Source organism: Neltuma alba, unplaced genomic scaffold (assembly GCF_004799145.2).
Source record: "Neltuma alba isolate B1F8T4 unplaced genomic scaffold, ASM479914v2 tig00004159_pilon, whole genome shotgun sequence".
NCBI classification, from domain to species: domain Eukaryota; kingdom Viridiplantae; phylum Streptophyta; class Magnoliopsida; order Fabales; family Fabaceae; genus Neltuma; species Neltuma alba.
Genome location: NW_021633587.1, coordinates 9,647 through 27,048, shown reverse-complemented (window position 1 = coordinate 27,048; position 17,402 = coordinate 9,647). Strand labels below are relative to the sequence as shown.

General features: G+C 34.5%; 1 protein-coding gene and 1 pseudogene across 1 annotated transcript; one reads left to right on the top strand and one right to left on the bottom strand.

Annotated features, from left to right (window-relative positions):
- The first annotated feature begins 466 nt into the window (after positions 1 to 466).
- On the top strand, positions 467 to 4,305 carry LOC114743874 (uncharacterized protein At5g41620-like). Its single transcript, XM_028932081.1, is given in 4 exon segments — positions 467 to 1,141; positions 1,920 to 2,045; positions 2,500 to 3,429; positions 3,462 to 4,305. Coding segments are annotated over 4 exon segments (1,998 nt in total). The 5' UTR covers positions 467 to 742; the 3' UTR covers positions 4,005 to 4,305.
- Positions 4,306 to 4,713: 408 nt separating this feature from the next.
- On the bottom strand, positions 4,714 to 7,576 carry LOC114743873 (uncharacterized; annotated as a pseudogene).
- Between the last annotated feature and the right edge of the window lie 9,826 nt (positions 7,577 to 17,402).

Below are 17,402 nucleotides of genomic sequence, written 5' to 3'. Positions count from 1 at the left end.
ATCAAAATTTCAAATTAGTATCTAATACCTTCTTTGTCATTTTGTTTACTTAGATGTCTTATTTGTCATTTCAAAATTCAGAAGGTATTTTATTATCATTTTCCTTTTCTTTTATTCCCAAAAAACCAAGTATTTAACTATATATATTTTTGAATGATTAACTATATATTTTCGATAGCCCACAAATGAACTGTGTAACCATACAAGAAACTCCCATCATATTAGCGAAAAACTCCTTTGAAACGTTTTCATTGTTCGATAATGCTATTTTTTTGTCAATAAAATTTTTATGTAATACTTTGGAAATATGTGAATTATTAAAATCAGGTTAAGCGTAATTTAATTAAATTTTACAAAATTAAACACGCTGTGAGGGATAAGAACGAACTTTTAGCTGAATAAATAACATGGAATATATTTTGGAGATAAAACTTGGAAACACTCCAACATGGTTAGTGCGGGACAGAGGGGCGATCAAACCTCTTGTCGTGAAGCCATGCCCACGGCCATCAAGGACTCGGACAAGACGGCCAAAACAAAACAGTGAGAATTCATAGGATACGCACACAGCACCAGAAACTTCATTCACCCACGAGTAAACAGATAAACAAGAAGAGGAAAAAAAAAGAAAAAGAAAAACAGAAATCGAAAATACGAGCTGATGATGATGATGATAGGAGAGAGAAAGAGGGAGTTAATTAAGTAGGAGAATTTAGAAAGTGAGAGACTGGAAGAGAGAGAGATGAAAAAGGCCGAAAAAGGTGGGGAGGGAGAAGCGGAAAAGGAGGAAAATTTAGGGGAAAAGTTGAGGAGAGGGGTATTAGCAGGCAAAAGAGCGGGCCCTGCTACTCCAGTGCTCTCCTGGAGGCTTTGGTTTTCTCACGATACCATCATTAAGGATCACCATCTCCATCTCCATCTCCATCATCATCACCAACCTTCCTCCGTCTCCGCCAGGAAGCTCGCCTCTGCTCTCTGGGAGTTCCACCACTACTACTTCCCAATGCATCGCCCTTCCAACAACGGTGTTTCTTCTGATCCTAGACTTCGCCGCCACCATCACTACCATCTCCACAAGGACAACCCTCCCACTCACCTTAGCTCCTTCTTGCCTGATGCTTCTCCCAGTTCCCCTGATCAGGCACGCCTTCTCTGTCCTTTCCTCTCCTTGATTCCCTTATTTTGATTTCTGGGTTTACACTCTTCGTTTCTGAGGTGTTGGACCGGCTTTGTCTCGTAGGCCCTTGCAACAGTTTCCGACCTTGTGTTAGAGCCGAGTTGCCAGTGGATAAATCTGTGTGTTAATTATATGTGTCCCCCCGATTTATGTTTCTTTGTCTTTTTTTTTTATGTTTGTGGATTTTTAGTTAGAAATACTTTTCCTCTATGATTGATGCTGAAATGTTGCTTCCTCGAGCATTCAATTTGCCTGCTCAAAACATAGCAAGGCGTTCCCATTCCGCTAATATTATATTCATTGACATTGGTCTCGAAACTGAGGGCAGATTATGCCATCTTCCAATTTAATGCAGTTTAGTGTATTTTCCTGTAAATTGATCTAGTCAAATTTCAATTTCAAATCCTTAAATAGGTGGGGAATTTCTAAACCAACCGTAATGATGTAATTAAAATCAAACGCTGATATGTTGCATTATCAGTAAATGCTGATACATTGCATTATTTAGACATCAAAATGACCTTCAAGGAAGAAGCCAGTCTTTCTTGAAGATCAACTGATGATTACCTTGGTCTCACTAACTGAAAATTCTGACCTTGTACTGTTCCTATGCAGAAGTGTCTAAAATGAATCTTGTGCATGTAATTGAGCTGGCAACGCTCAGTGAACCTTTTCAATCATTCAAAAATAAAAATATTATTAACGCTGTTCTTCAACTGATGTTTCGGTGTTTTCCCATCAGCCAGCCAGTGCAAGCAGTTTGAGGAGGCATGTCGCAGCATCCCTGATGAAGCATCACCGAGCACTTGAAAGAAACAATCATGCATTGCAACCTGTATCACCGGCAAGTTATGGTAGTTCCATGGAGGTAAGCATCAGTTCGCTTTCCCTGTTTGTGTTCTTCTACAATGCCGATGGACTGATTGTTAGAGCTGCCATGTGAAAGACTGATTTCGACTTAGGATCTTCACAACGACATCCTCAAATATTGTTTTGTTGAACTATAAATAAACTTGACATCTGTCAAGAAATTTGGTGATTTTATTGATGATAATGGTACCACATATCAGATTTAAATCAACAAGTAAATATTTTCTAGTACTTCCTTTTCCATTACAAATGACTCATAATTAGAACAGCTTGTTATGGATTTTATGTTGACGATTTTAATGATTACATATTGGCCAGCTTTACCTATTGAATAACATGCTTTTTAATATTTTTTTAAAAAATAACGGTGAACATGCTACCATAACTTGAGGATGATGGTCAATTTTGTACGGCAATAAGTGTTGCATTTTGTTGCTGCCCTTTTCTTGCAGATGGCACCTTATAATCCTGCAGTTACTCCTACGAGCTCCTTAGAATTTAAGGGAAGGGTTGGGGATCAACATTATAGTCTCAAGACATCCACCGAACTCCTTAAAGTGCTAAACAGAATCTGGAGCTTGGAAGAACAGCATGCATCTAATGTTTCTCTAATAAAAGCTCTCAAAACAGAACTGGACCATGCACGTCTCAGAATCAAAGAGTTGCATCGAGATCGGCAAGCAGATCGACATGAGATTGATGAGTTGATGAAGCAAATTGCAGAAGATAAACTGGTTAGAAAGAGTAAGGAACAGGACCGACTACATGCTGCTGTTCAATCTGTGAGGGATGAACTAGAGGATGAGAGGAAACTGCGAAAACGATCAGAGAGCCTGCACAGGAAGTTAGCCCGAGAGCTGTCTGAGGTGAAGTCCTCTCTTTCTAGTTCTCTGAAAGAGTTGGATAGAGAGAGAAAGACAAGGGGATTATTGGAGGACCTCTGTGATGAGTTTGCCAGGGGAATCAAAGAATATGAACAAGAAGTGCGTGCTCTGAAACAGAAATATGACAAGGATTGGGCTGAAAGGGCTGATGATGATAATTTAATTCTCCACATATCTGAATCATGGCTAGATGAACGGATGCAAATGCAATTAGAAGCAGCTCAGAATGGTTTTCCCGACAAGAAGTCAATCGTGGATAAACTAAGCCTTGAAATAGAGACTTTCCTTAAAGCTAAACACAATAATAGGAGCACGGAGAACCTGGTAGCAAGGGATAGAAGGAATTCTCTTGAATCTGTTCCCCTGCATGATGCTGTGAGTGCACCACAAGAAGTGGGTGATGATGATTCTGTAGGCAGTGATTCAAACTGTTTTGAGTTGAACAAGCCTAGACACAGGGGACCTATAGCACATGAAGATGACATTTTAGACACTACTGTTGATGAGTCAATAAAAGCCAAGCAAACAAGGAAAAAGCCAACAAGTCGTGAAAGGATAAAAGTCATAGTCCTTCTAGCTTGCAAGTGAAGCTTGAAGAACAGGTGGCTTGGGCCGTGCCAAGTAACTCTAACAAGAAGTCCCAATCAATTGATGCAGAAGCACAACAGGAGAAGACCAAAGATACAAAGGCAGTTGAAGGATTTGAACAGAGTGAGGCAAGGGAAGACAGTAATAATTTTGACAGAAAAAATAGCCCCCTTGAACTGCAAAGCTCCAATAAAAGTCACATAATCGACAATCTCATCAGAAGCCAAATTTTGGCATCAGAAAGTGGAGATGTACATGCCGAGAGTAGTTATGGGGAGGCTTCCTGCAGTAATGCTGGATGGAGGAATCAAGCAAGTCCCGTGCGGCAGTGGATGGCAAGACTTCCATCCCAAAACCCTGAAATCACCGAGTCTTCGAAAGCGCCCCCAGGTTTAAAGGAGAACACATTGAAAGCGAAGCTTCTTGAAGCAAGGTCCAAGGGACAACGGTCGCGTTTGAAAGCCTTGAAGGGGGTTGCCCTTTAAAGGAATGTGAATTGTGATTGCATGAGGAGTTGAGTTCGAGAGTTCTGGTAAGTTCTGAGTTGGCTGATGAATTTTAATGTTTTGGGTATTACTTATTGCGCCTCTGCCGCTTCCTTTCAGCTCAAGAGTTTTGCTGTGTTCATACTGTATCTGTAACATTTTGCGTTCTGGATTTAGTCAATATACTAGTATAGGCGTTGTCGTATAGCTGAAAGAATCAGGTCAACTTTAAAGAACAAAGGAAAATGTACAATCTACTATTCTGAAATGCAACTTGCAACATGGTGGGGTTTTCCTTAAACAAGTCCGACTGACTAGAAGCAATACAATCTGCGGCGAATCGATAATTTTGAGAATTGAGACCAACATGGCACAAATGTAGTCATCAACCGATGAATATGGAATTTATACAACGCAAAAATCCATATTTCATTTAAGAATAGCATGAGTTGGCATGTGTCTGTGTGCTCTAAAGGTGCAAATTAGTCAATAATCAATGAACACCATAAGTCGTCTGAAGGAGAGGGGGTGTTAATGGAAGGCTGGGCTTCACTCACCTCTCTTTTTAATTCTCAAAAACTGCATCGTCTTTAAACCCAGATGAAGCAATAGAAATATCGTTCACGTATACGTAACTTGCTTTCTGGAAGGCTGTCTCTCTTCTACTTGGCAATTGAAAGTTTACGCTTGACTTGTCATGGCTAGTGTAGTAGCTCAACATATTCATTAAGTATTGTAACCAAGGCAACGTGTCAATCGAGTTTCACAGCAACCAAACACGTTATGTAGATGAGATAGTCATCAGTATCTTTTTTCGGCAATTTACAGGGGCCGTTACCAACAATACAGTGAATAAATTAATGGCATATTAGGAGCTCAACTAGACGGTCCTTTAAAATACGAGACCAATGGAAGATTAATGATTCATAGCTGAAGATGGTATGAACCCATAAAATTAGCTCGCTATTAGGTTGCAGCTATTCGGTGTCGTGATGGGCACATGCTCGGCCTCGACGAGCCAGCACAAGATTGGAACTTTGGCAACAGTTTGTCCGATTTACAATTCTAGTTAATGTAAAGAGTCTTTGGAACGGTAACTAGAGCACGTTTGGGAGATGGAGAAAACATGTGAAACATTTCCTTCTCTGGGATTCCCTGAAATTATTGACAGTGTTTGTTCATCCAGATATATGACGGCGGTGCAGAGCGTGTGAAGTAGCGGACATGAGAATAGCGCAAAAAGGATAACAGTCAAGGGAAGATTGAAGAAGGGAAAAACAGAGATATCACCCAATTACCTGTCATATTTTCTGTCCTCTGTATCCCCAAGAAGCGAAAGGAAATCCTCCTTTGTAATTTTTGGCCAGGACAGCTGCTCTTTGCTGCCTGCTGATCGAGTTCTCATCTTGTATCTTCAAAGTAAAGCTTGAAGTTTAGTGATTCATCTCGTTATGACCTTTAAGGATTAATCTGCATGTACCACACATGTTATGGTGTTTCCAGACGGAAAACAGGACACTTTTCCTTCTCATTTGCCTGATTGGTATGCGAATGGAGATACATAATTGCATGGAAGACTGGTGTTTTGCCCACTTCATAGACTGAAACGCGCTTCCTAGATGCAGTCTCAACATTCAAAATCCTGCGTGTACTCACTTCAATCAGGTTTATAACTATGCCCCACTGAAACCTCTGGTGAGCGGATTCTCTGATGAAACAAGGGCATAGTATGAAAACATTGATTTCATCAATCACCAATAATTTATAATGAGAGAAAGAAGCAGCAATTTCTAACATTCAATGCATCATCTATGCTTGTAGCTTCAACAATGTCCCGAGAAACAAAGTTGCGGCCAATGCCACCGGCCACAAACTCGGGGGCACTGAATTCAGTGTGAACACCTGGGCAACATACAACCAAATTTTGCCCTCTCAATAGAATTGATTAACATGTTTTACTCTTTCATTTCACTTGACAGTAAACAATCCCAATAAATAAATTTAAAAAATCATATCAGATTTTACTGATTGAAGGCACAGAAGTATTATTGGGTAGGCAAATCCTAATTAGATAATGGTTGATGCATGAAAACTTTTACCAGTCCATGGCTATTGAACCCAAAGGCACAGCTTGGGAGTTCTCCAGCAGAAGTGTAAGCTATAAAGAATATTCCATTTGGCAGGATTAATTTGATCAAGTAGCTGCGAGAGTCCACAGGGTAAATGTTGGCGGGAATGGTTCTCTGGAGAGTACAAGAAGAAGAGATGAAGAAGAAAGTGGTGCACTATGTCTTCAAGGCGGGGACAGTATTTTCTTTTAGGCTTAATTCTCCCCCACCTATTCCTATCTTTTAGGATGCAAGTTGAGTTGACCGGCGAATTTCCTTCAGGATATAATAAAGACCTTTGAATATGGATTGCACTTCCAAAATTCAAACAAAGACAACAATGACTTTTACAAAGTGATAATTTGACTCTATCTTTGCGTGCACTCAAAGACAAAGATAATGAGTTTGATCTTAGTGATTGTATTGTATATCTCCAAATGAAGTGACGGTGAAGGGTTTATATAGAGCATGGAATGATGCCTTGAAGAGATACCTTTTAGAATAAAAACTTACTAAATAAAAGTCATGACCATATGTTGGTTCATGAACCAACATAATTTAAATAAACACAATGAATTTAGTACGTAGGTTCATTTAATATTTTAACTTCCTACATGACCTTTTGTTAAATACAATATATTTAGTATGTAGGTTTATTTAATATTTTAACTTCCTACATAATCTTTCATATAAATATATTAATTTATATGAAGACACAACTCTTCAAATAAATTTATTAATTTATATGAAGACATAACCCCTCATATAAATTTATTAATCTACTAAATTTATATAAGTACATGACTTTTCAGAATAACACATCTCTTCGTTTTAAAAATATTCCAACAGGAAACACGCCGGATAGTAAAGCCATTCCATTTACATTTCGAAGCTATTAAGCAGAGCATATAACCAAGGTTACGTATGGCCAAGCAATGCAACATTTGCATCCTCATCGTGGGCTGCAATGGCCATAGATTCTCCAACAAGAAGAGCATCAGAACAGTCATCGGAGGGATCCACGTTTGAACTCTGAGCTCCTTGGGGAATAAAAGCAAGAATCTCCTTCCTGAAGTTAATGAGTAATATCTGCAGTAAAGCAGATTTTGCTTTCAGTGGCATTTGCTAGTACTAGAAGCTAAGAAATATGAAATTCACAGGAAAGTGAAACTTACATGAAGAAAAGGAACTTCGCTTCCTTCTGCAGTTCCTAAAAGCGCATCCCAGTAAGTGGGGAATTTGGAGCGATTGTTATGAAAGAGAGATTGAAGAAGAGAGCGTGATTGAGGGGTTTGAGCAAAGGGAAGGAGCTGATTTTGAAGAATGAGGTCATTAGCGAGCCTACTCCTTATCTGATTGGAGAATTTTTGGCCTATAAAGAAACCCATTTGGTAAGCATTCTCGCAAGGTCCCACTTGGAACATCTCAAGTCCTTCGTCTCTGGAGCAGGAGGAGCTTCCCATTTCGCCTCTGTTACGGGAGCAAAGAGCTCAGGTTATGTTACCCTCTTGTTTCTCTCTGTCTCGATTTGATTTTCATATGGAGCAAAATCCCAGCCCATTGGTCATTTACTCAGTTATTAATCAACTCCTTGCGATTGACTCAAAAATCAGCCTCTACTCAACCCTATCTCCATTGCTCAGAATTCTGTCTCTAGTTTATAAAAAGAGGGCCTTAAATTTTTTTTCCTTTTTGCACCTAAATTGATACCATCGGCATTAATCAATCCAAAAAGTTACAAATAGTCCAAAAGAGAGTTCAAAACAATCTCATCAATATAAATATATAATCCTGGTAAATGGAGACTCTGCCCTACTTAATCCGCTCAATCCACCTCACATCAACAAGGGGATTTCAAGGGAAGAAAATGTAATATTTGTTCTTATCACTTCAATAATACATGAGAATTACACAAACTTTTTCACAGCTTCCAAAGGTCTTCCCGCTCATTTATTCGCTCCTGCTTGGAGACTGAGTCTTACTCCCACCTTTCACGTAGCATTACACCAAAACCTATTTCAACAAACGCTACCCTCGAAAAGCCCTGCATAATTAATTTTAGATAATGAATACATACTTTCAAATCCACTACAATATATTACCTCTGATATTTAATATAAAACTCAATTAAATCATTTTAAAATATTATATTTATCTTCTTTTTTTTAAATTAATATGCTCGACTCATAAACTAATACATAATCTAATGGTACACATAAATATTTTAGAGAGATTATGTAATATATGTCATAATTAAATAATTTTTTGTAATATTTTTAATTTTTTCAAATTAGTGAACTAAATTTTATATTAATGACTGAATGTAATGCAAAAAATTACTAATTGAAAAATGAATTAAAGGTATATAATGTCAATGTGAGTCCTGTCAAACTGACTTAAATTGTTTTGATAGAAAGACAAACCTAATATATACCTAATTCGCTAAAAATATATATGATATTGGAGCTCTTTTTTTTTTTTTGGGGTACAAGATATTAGAGCTAGTTGATTTAAAGCAGCTGAGATTTAAACGGAGTAACAAGCCCATACAGGGGGGGGGGGGAATGAAACACAGATAAAAAAAAACAAAGGAAAAAAGGAGCAAGAGGAATGTTAGGGCGTATCAAAAAGTTACACATCGGTTAATCGGAGGATGAATTGAAGATATAATATTAATGAGTCCTATAACTTGGCTTAAGCTATTTTGGGAGAAAGATAAATCCAATACATAACTAATTCACTGAAAATCTAGTAAAATCAAATGACTACAAAACGAATAGTAGCAAAATTAATTTGAAACTTTAGCGGTTATTAAATTGGATGCAATCTAAATGGGACAGAGTTTATGATATGCTATGTATTTTTTTTTTTGGGAGCAAATTATGATATGCTATGTATAACATTATAAATATAGCCGGCACTAACTTTTAGTTACGATGAGAATCATGCATGAAATAAGCAGATATGAGTTAGTGCGATGTTAGACACACATAAGAGCGAATAATGTTTTTTTCTTTTCAAATAAAGTTTGTAGATTATACAATACAAGGATATAATTCCAATTTCAATAGAAAATTCAATTTAAAGATTGCAATATATGTTTTTTTCCCTCTCGCGCTGGATAAAAGGATACTTTTGATCAGTTTTGAGATTATACTTAGTGCCATTAATGATTATTGAAAAGAAATTATTATTAGCAGCTTGGGAGGAAGACAGAGATCAATTATCTCAATTCCATCTGTTCCCCACTACCAAATAAAAGTCAAGGGAAAAAAAGGGCCTTGCCTCCTTTTTTATTTTTCTCTTTTGGGTTAGAAGATAATCTAGTTGCTGTCACTTCATATATAAATAAATCTTAATTTGCATGGCATATACTCTAGTTGATATCTGGCAAAAGAAAAAACTCCAGTTTTTTGTTAGATTATAGGTATCCGTTTAATAGAGGTAATCATATTCAAAACATCATCAGGTATTAAATATAGATACTTCTCCCAACAAAAATTTAAACTTTAATTTGCTATGTTGTAAGGGACTAGTCTTTTTTAAACCCAACCACTCTCGCTGATAATTTCTCTTTTCCTCTTCCAAGAGGGGGAAGCAATTTGGGCTCTCTCAATTAGTTCCATTTCTTTGGATGAGCACGTTTATTTATGGACTTAAACAAAATATTAGACAAATTAGAAGTTTTAAAAACTTCAATTCAGTACTCATCATACAACCTAAAACATGCAAAATTTAACATGGATGATTAAAAATTCTAATATGTAATTTTTCAAAAATAAATTTATTTTTTAGAAAAATGTTAATTAGAAAATTATTTTTATTTTATATTTATATTTATTAAAATAAAAAATTATTTTTTATATGAAAAATTTAAATTAAATCTAAACGATTTAAAATTAATCTGAGTGTCCTAAATTAAGACGAGTAACTGATGCTCATCTTTGTGATGAGCGTGAAATATTGATGGGCATGAAATGTGCTCTTGAATATTAGTTCTCATTTTCTTGACGTTTGCACATTAAATTTTAACTGTTATATAGTAAGTTCATTTTTAAAAAATATTACAATTTTTCTATATGTTAATTACGAATAACTAGGAGTGTGGTATTTTATAATAATTATCCGTAATAATGATCTTTTGCATATGGATTCCAGGAACCACATCACCTTAAAAAAAAAAATCGCCTTTCCAAATGGATTGGAACATGTGGACCCAGTGAACAAAGAAAAATCAAACACCAGGCATTATAAAATCTCATCATCAGATGCAGTTGTTAATCCCATTTAGAATAATTTGATCAGCCACGAGGCCACTATGTATAGTAGATTGTTACATAGCAAATGAAGATCAACAAATCCCAATAAAGTTATTAACAAAGGCGGGAGCGTCCATAAATGAAATGGACATATACAAATTATAGAGCTCTCTAGATTTTGAATTTTGACAGGACAACCTTTTCCTCGGCAGTTTCCTTCAGAGGTGTTTGTTTTCTTCTTTGCAACGTTGGTTTTGATAACACGTATTAAAATTATACGGTGCTAATTAGAAGATCTTATTTGTTATAATATTTTGTTTCATAAGGTTTGATAAGAATCTCCAGCTAATAAAAAAGAATATTATAATCAGACTTATGAGATATTTCTCTCAGGTTATTATAAGCAACCATCGTGCAAGATTTTGAAACATCATCAATTACCTCTTTCATAAAAGTTGTGTCACTTTCCCTTAGCCAACCCTCGCCACATCCATGCGTTGAATTTTACGATACAGTGTGTATATTTAATTATTAATACATGATAGGATGAAGTTACAAATCAAATCAAGAGCAAGATCAGTAATAATTAACTACGCATTCGGCATTTGATTTAAAAAAACAAACACTATAAAAAGAAGTTGAAAACAACTCATATAGTGTTCTTTTTTCTCTGTGCGCGCGCTCGTGTTTTTAAATTACACGGTCGGTTATGGAAATTCTCGATCCGACGGTCTTCTGTCGTTGAACGTATGATCTATCATCTTTTGAACAACTCTTGTATTGCTCATCCGTTTCCTCCACAGTTGAAACTAAGAGAAGCAACAAAGAGCACAAGATAAGAGTCCAGAAATAATAGAATTTACAGTATAAAATCCTCCTATAAACGACGGAGAGGATGGCGATGATATGGAATGGTTTAAAACAGATTATTACCAGATCCTGTCCACGACGGCATCTTGACGATGCATTTCGCTATATACAAGCAAATTATTGATGCTTCAAGCCCAGAAAACCTTACCCTAACGTTTCAACAACAAACAGGGACAAGTACAAACGTTTGCCTGCCCCAAAACTTGACGAAACCTGCATAACAAAACTGCACTGGGGGAGCATGTCATGCCTTTCCTTTGCATATATAGAGTAGCTAGTTTAACAGCAAAACATACACACGCACTCTAACCAGGAAGGTGCAAAAAGAAAACAACAGAGCGAGTTAATTAGTCGGTGGAAGTGATGATGGAAAACCCCAAATAAAATGGAAAAACACTCGAGGAATAATGAAAACAAAGAAAAGAAAAGGGAGCTCCCTTCAGTCCAAGTACAGGAAGCGTAAGATTCAAATGATCTCCCGCATCATTCACGCATTTACTGAGCCAGAGTGTGTCCTCTTTTGTTGACTCAGTATTTGGATGAATGAGTCGGCAGCTAATTAAACCCTACAGCCACCCATGAGTGGACCGAAGGAAGCTCTCTTACTCTTACTCTCTATGTGCCACGCGTCGATCTTCCTCACCATCCACAAAACCTTTCGATGATGAGCCTTCACCTGGACGATGGTCTTTTTATACAAGGCCGAGAGAGACGAGTTAGGAGTTCATCATCACTTCAGCTCAACGTTTAAGACAAGTATAATAAACAATGCACAAGTAGCGACTAATTAAACAATAGTTTTCTGTTATAAATAAAATAGCCAAAGCAGAGAAGGGCCATTCATTCGTATTGCACTTAATTATCCCCTCGTTGGAATACTAGAGCCGGCCAATTATTTCTGGTAACGATGACAAATAATAGCATCTGTGTCTCTGGCGACTTTGAGCATTTAATATTTCATTTATCAAAGGCAGGAACCGAAGAAGACCAGTTATATGGGGTCGATTTATGCGAGTGTTCTTTCTTTTGAAACTATATAATACACCGGCTTATAACAGACATGCACTTGTTTGGCGACATGGCGTGTCTTTGCATTCTTAGATTGTGCCATATATTCTTAGTCTTTTGTGACTATATCTATGTGATATGTCATTACTTAACTCCTGTCTTCTGCCATCTATAGTGGGAAAAAAGAGGATTCTTTCAACTATTTGTTTTCTTTTAGCCAGCTTTTGATTAACAACATTAATTTATTGGCTAATAATAAAGCATATGTGCTTCCGTATATGTACCATGTATGTGTGTGTCTATATTATAATTTTCATATTTTATCAATCAGAGAGAAAACTATAATGGCAAGACATTTAAGCCCTAGAGATTCCAAGAGAAAACCTAATGTTCCTAAGGCTTCAGATTAATCACCAGCTGAATGACAAGGCTTTAGACTGGTATAAACCTAGCTATTTTGACAAGACGTACAATAGCCTTTGTGTGTGTCTATAGCGCGTCTAAAGTCTGATGGGAACATTCAAATGTTTGAGTGAGTATATTTTAAATCTCAAATGTGCTTACCTCTGGAGCCCAATAATTATATATATTTATATGCAACCGACAGCTAATCTAGCGCAATGGCTAGCCTTGAATTTAATAAACTACGAACTAAATGCAACTCAAAATTAATGTTTTTTTTTTCCAATCTTTTGCAGATGAAAATTATTCATTTGCATTAAACATTGTTGCCAAAAAATGATGACAAAAGATTCGAGGTGTGACTAGATATCGATGGAGGGTCATATCAAGGCAGAGATGTAGCAGGATGGCAAATGAGAAAGTGGAATCAGAGAGCCAATAAAGGACTCGTGTCTTTGGCTTTTGGCTTTAATTTGCCACACGCATTCTGAATAGTGAGCGGCATTTCAATTCCATCAGTCCAAAACGCCTCTATGGATATCGCTCCATTTTGCTTCTTCTTTACTCATAAGCCGAATATGAAGAATATACTAAGAGAGCAAAGCGACATAAAATACATAGGTGAACATACGAGTTTCACGTCTTATAATTAATTAGGTCTAAGATATATTGTGTTATTTTTTCTCATCATCTCTCTCGAAATGTACTCTCTACAGACTACAATAATAGGTATTACTTGTCCACCTATCTATTCTATTATAACTAAACTTCAACAGTTCGCTTTGGATTCTTGATTGGAGACACTACGTATATATTAGGACAGCTAATGAAAAAGAAGAGTTACAACATATATACTGAGCCAGAGATTCGTGTCTGCAACATGAGATGACAATGTGAAGAGGGAGCAGAAAAAACAGGAGCAATGCAATGCCATAGTAGGGCAATTTTCCCACCTTTCAATTATTATATACATATATGTATGTATGTATAAAAACATCCACTTGGGGAGATATTTGCTTAGATCCCTGAAATGACTTTGTGCCTTAATGGCCTCTGTGTTTCTCTGTTACATGCACATGCTCTTTTAGAAAGGAGCATTTAACTTGCTGTAGCCTTGAAGGGAACGAATCAACAAACTCTCGCTCCCTTTTCCCCAAACTAGATACATAGATGGTAACGGGATCATTTTGTTGAGTTACAAATACAGGGTTGTCTGTATTAATATTTGTAGAACTACTGTTGTCGTAACTAATTTTTATAAATTAAAGTTGAGAAAAAAAATTAATTAGTGTAATGTAATTTATGTTTAGATGAGCTTATATAGAAGAGTCAATTTGAAATAATAATTTTATTTACATGATATATTTTTCACACTGAAAAGAAAAACTAAAAGCCAAAAATAAATAAAAATTATTTTAACTTGAATGTTAATTTTGTGCAAATAAACTAACACGACACATTATATTATGAACTTGATATATAGGTTTTTTTTTAATTTATTTATATACTATTTGGAGGAACTTATTGCCGACAAGTCATGCGCATGATCAATATTCAGTACAGCATACAGAAAGTATATGTCCCACTAAAGAAAGGGGAAAAAGAAAAAAAAAAAAAGGGAAGTTGCACTGCTTGTGGTATAAATCTCTATGTTTATTTTATATATAGAAGTTGGACAAATCATGAATAGTTGTCCAATTCTATCTCTTAAATTCCCATGAGTTTCGAGAGCGATAATTATTCAAAGTTATCACCAATTGAAGGTTAATCAAGTTTAAAGAAAGTCACAGTCACTGCTTTTCAGGGACAAGGCATATGCATAAACTATATATTCCCTTATTCTCCCCTTTTCACCACTTCTCTATCTACAATGATTCGAATAAATGACAAGAGAGAATAGTTTTTACAGGTTCTACTACATGCACTTTTATCTGATGGCATCCAAGATTAATATTTGATTAGTTTAGAAATATTTTATCTTTTTCATAAATATTTTATTATGTACTCTGTTTAAATAAAATTTTAGAATTAAAAATTAATTCTTTAAACGAGCTTTATTTGTTACTTGATATTACCAGTAGCTTATTACTCATTGATGTTTGGTTTAAAGTTGTATCAACCAGATTACAAAATGAGCAATCTAGTTAAAAAAGGGATTTCTTGAGGGAGGCATTCTAACCGCAAAACTTTGATTCGGATCAATCAGCGTGAATTTATTTTTCATTATTTGTTGAGAGTTTCATAAAGGTAATGCTAATTTTTCTACGTATGATGGTGGATTTTAGTTTACTTGGTAGTGACTAAATAGGACGAGAAAAAAAGAGTTTGTGTGCAGTTTCTTTTGACCTTTGTTTCCCCTGGTCACTGGTTTGTATTCAGTTTTTTTTTTTTTCAAAAAAATTCAAGACCTCACGTAAGGCGTCGAATCATCCAGGTCTCCTTGATTATTTAATCCTGCTTCCAGTACTTAATAAAAAAAACTTATTAACTAATTTAAGTAAATAATAAAAATTAATTAAGTTAATTATTTTTAATAAATAGTATTATTTTCTTTAAATATCCTTATTAATTAAAGAAAAAATATAAAAAAAACCCTTAGAATATACGAAATTCCTGCTTGGATTCTGAAATTGTGCAAATGACAGAAAGGGCCGATGACCCAATCTGTCATTTGTAAAATTAAAAGGAATTGCCAATTTTGTCCTGGCTAAGCAAAAGCGAGTAATTATTTTCTAAATGAATCTAGGTAACACTTACACTGTTTTATTGATTGCATGATTAGTTGTAGTTAAGAATAAGGTACCTGACTATGAAAAAGTGAGTAGTTATTATCTACACGAATTGAGATAACATTTATATTGTTTTGGTGATTACATGATTAGTTATAGTTAATAACAAGGCACCTGACTATGAAAAATTGAGTAGTTATTTTCTACATGAATTTAGATAATACCTAAACCTTTATAATGATTCCTTAAATCATTGAATAAATACAAATAAGGGTAAAGTTGTCAATTCTTTTTGATTTTACAAATGACAGATTGAGTCATTGACCATTTCTGTTATTTACATAATTCCAAAACTCAATCTGAAATTCCTTATATTCTAAGAGTTTTTTTAGGATTTTCTCCTAATTAAATGTGTTAGATAAAATTATCATCTCTATAAAGACTATTTTAAAAAAGATAGATAAATATAAAAAGTAAAATGGATTAAAATGTTATATTTAAAATACAAATAAAAATTAAATTAATTTTTTTATTAAAATTAAAAAGAAGTAGCATGTGAAAAGAATCACAAAGCAAGGACAAACGACTCAGAAGTCACTGGAACATGATATGATCTTCCCTTTTGGCTTGTTCAGTGTCCCTTGTCAAGTCAGAATCTAACCTTTTGCTTTAATCACCCCAACATTCATAACCCTCCGCAGCCTCATCACTCAGATCTGGCAATTTCTTTTGTAATAAAAAAATAGCAAGGAACAACACGCTCATATAAAACTAATTAATATCAATCAATATAATATTGTCATTTTTATGAAGCTTTATCCTCACGTGATCCACCCAATTCATTTTGTATAAAAAGAGTGTTAGGGTGAAACCAAATCATATGTTTTGAAAAAAATAAATTTTATAAACAGATTTTAGAAGAATAAATTTTGAGAATAAATTTTGAAAAAAATGATTTTCATAAAGTAAGAATGGTTGGATGGTTATGATAATTAGATGAAAGATAGATTTTAATTTATTTTTTTGTTTGAAATAATAAATTTGTAAATGATAAATGATATATGAAAAAATATAATTAACTAATATTATCTCCGATCTTTAGTATAAGAGCTAATTGGGTGTTCAATTTAATTTGAATATAAAGCATCAATTTACCTTATCTTACATGTTTATTCATTTTTTTAAAAGTAATCCTTGTGTTAATTTGCACATATTAAAGTTTTTATCAAATAATAAAACCAATGCACATCATTAACAAGTATTTTAGAGAACGTAACACGTATTTATTATAAATAAATAATTTAACTATTTTTTTAATATTGACAAATTAGTTATCTAGCTTTTATATTAAATATCAAAAACAGTAATTGATATGTATATGTATTTTTATATCTCAAAGCATGGTTTTATACCTTCAAAAGCAAAAAGAAAATTTACTTTATGAAAAACCATGGTTTTCAAATAAGAAGTGATTTTGTAAAAAAATTATGGTGTTTGGTTACTCTTATTCAAATCATGATTTCAAATTCAAAAGTGATTTTGAAAAAAAATATGGTGTTTAAAAGTAAAAGTATTTTTAGGGTATACGAGTAAATATGTGAAGAAATTTGTCTTGATTTACAAAAATACTTTTTCAGTAATCCAAATACCTTATAGATGAATTTTTCTCAAAAACCATAATTTCAGAAGTACTTTTACGATATACGAAGTAAATATATAGAGGAATTTGTTTCGATTTACGGAAAAGTGTTTCTGAAAAGCATTTCTGTGGTTAGCCAAACACCCCCTAAGAAGGTGTTTGGATGAAACCAAATCATGATTTGGAGAATAGCTTCTGGAGAATAGATTTTTAGGAGAATAGATTTTATAAAAAAGTGATTTTGATAAAATGAGAGTGTTTGGATAGTTTTATCAGAAACACTTTTTATATGTATAAATTACCAAAAAAAGTATAAGTTAATATGATAATAATATAAAAATATATTTTATAATATATTTAATTCGAAGGAATAAATTGTTAAT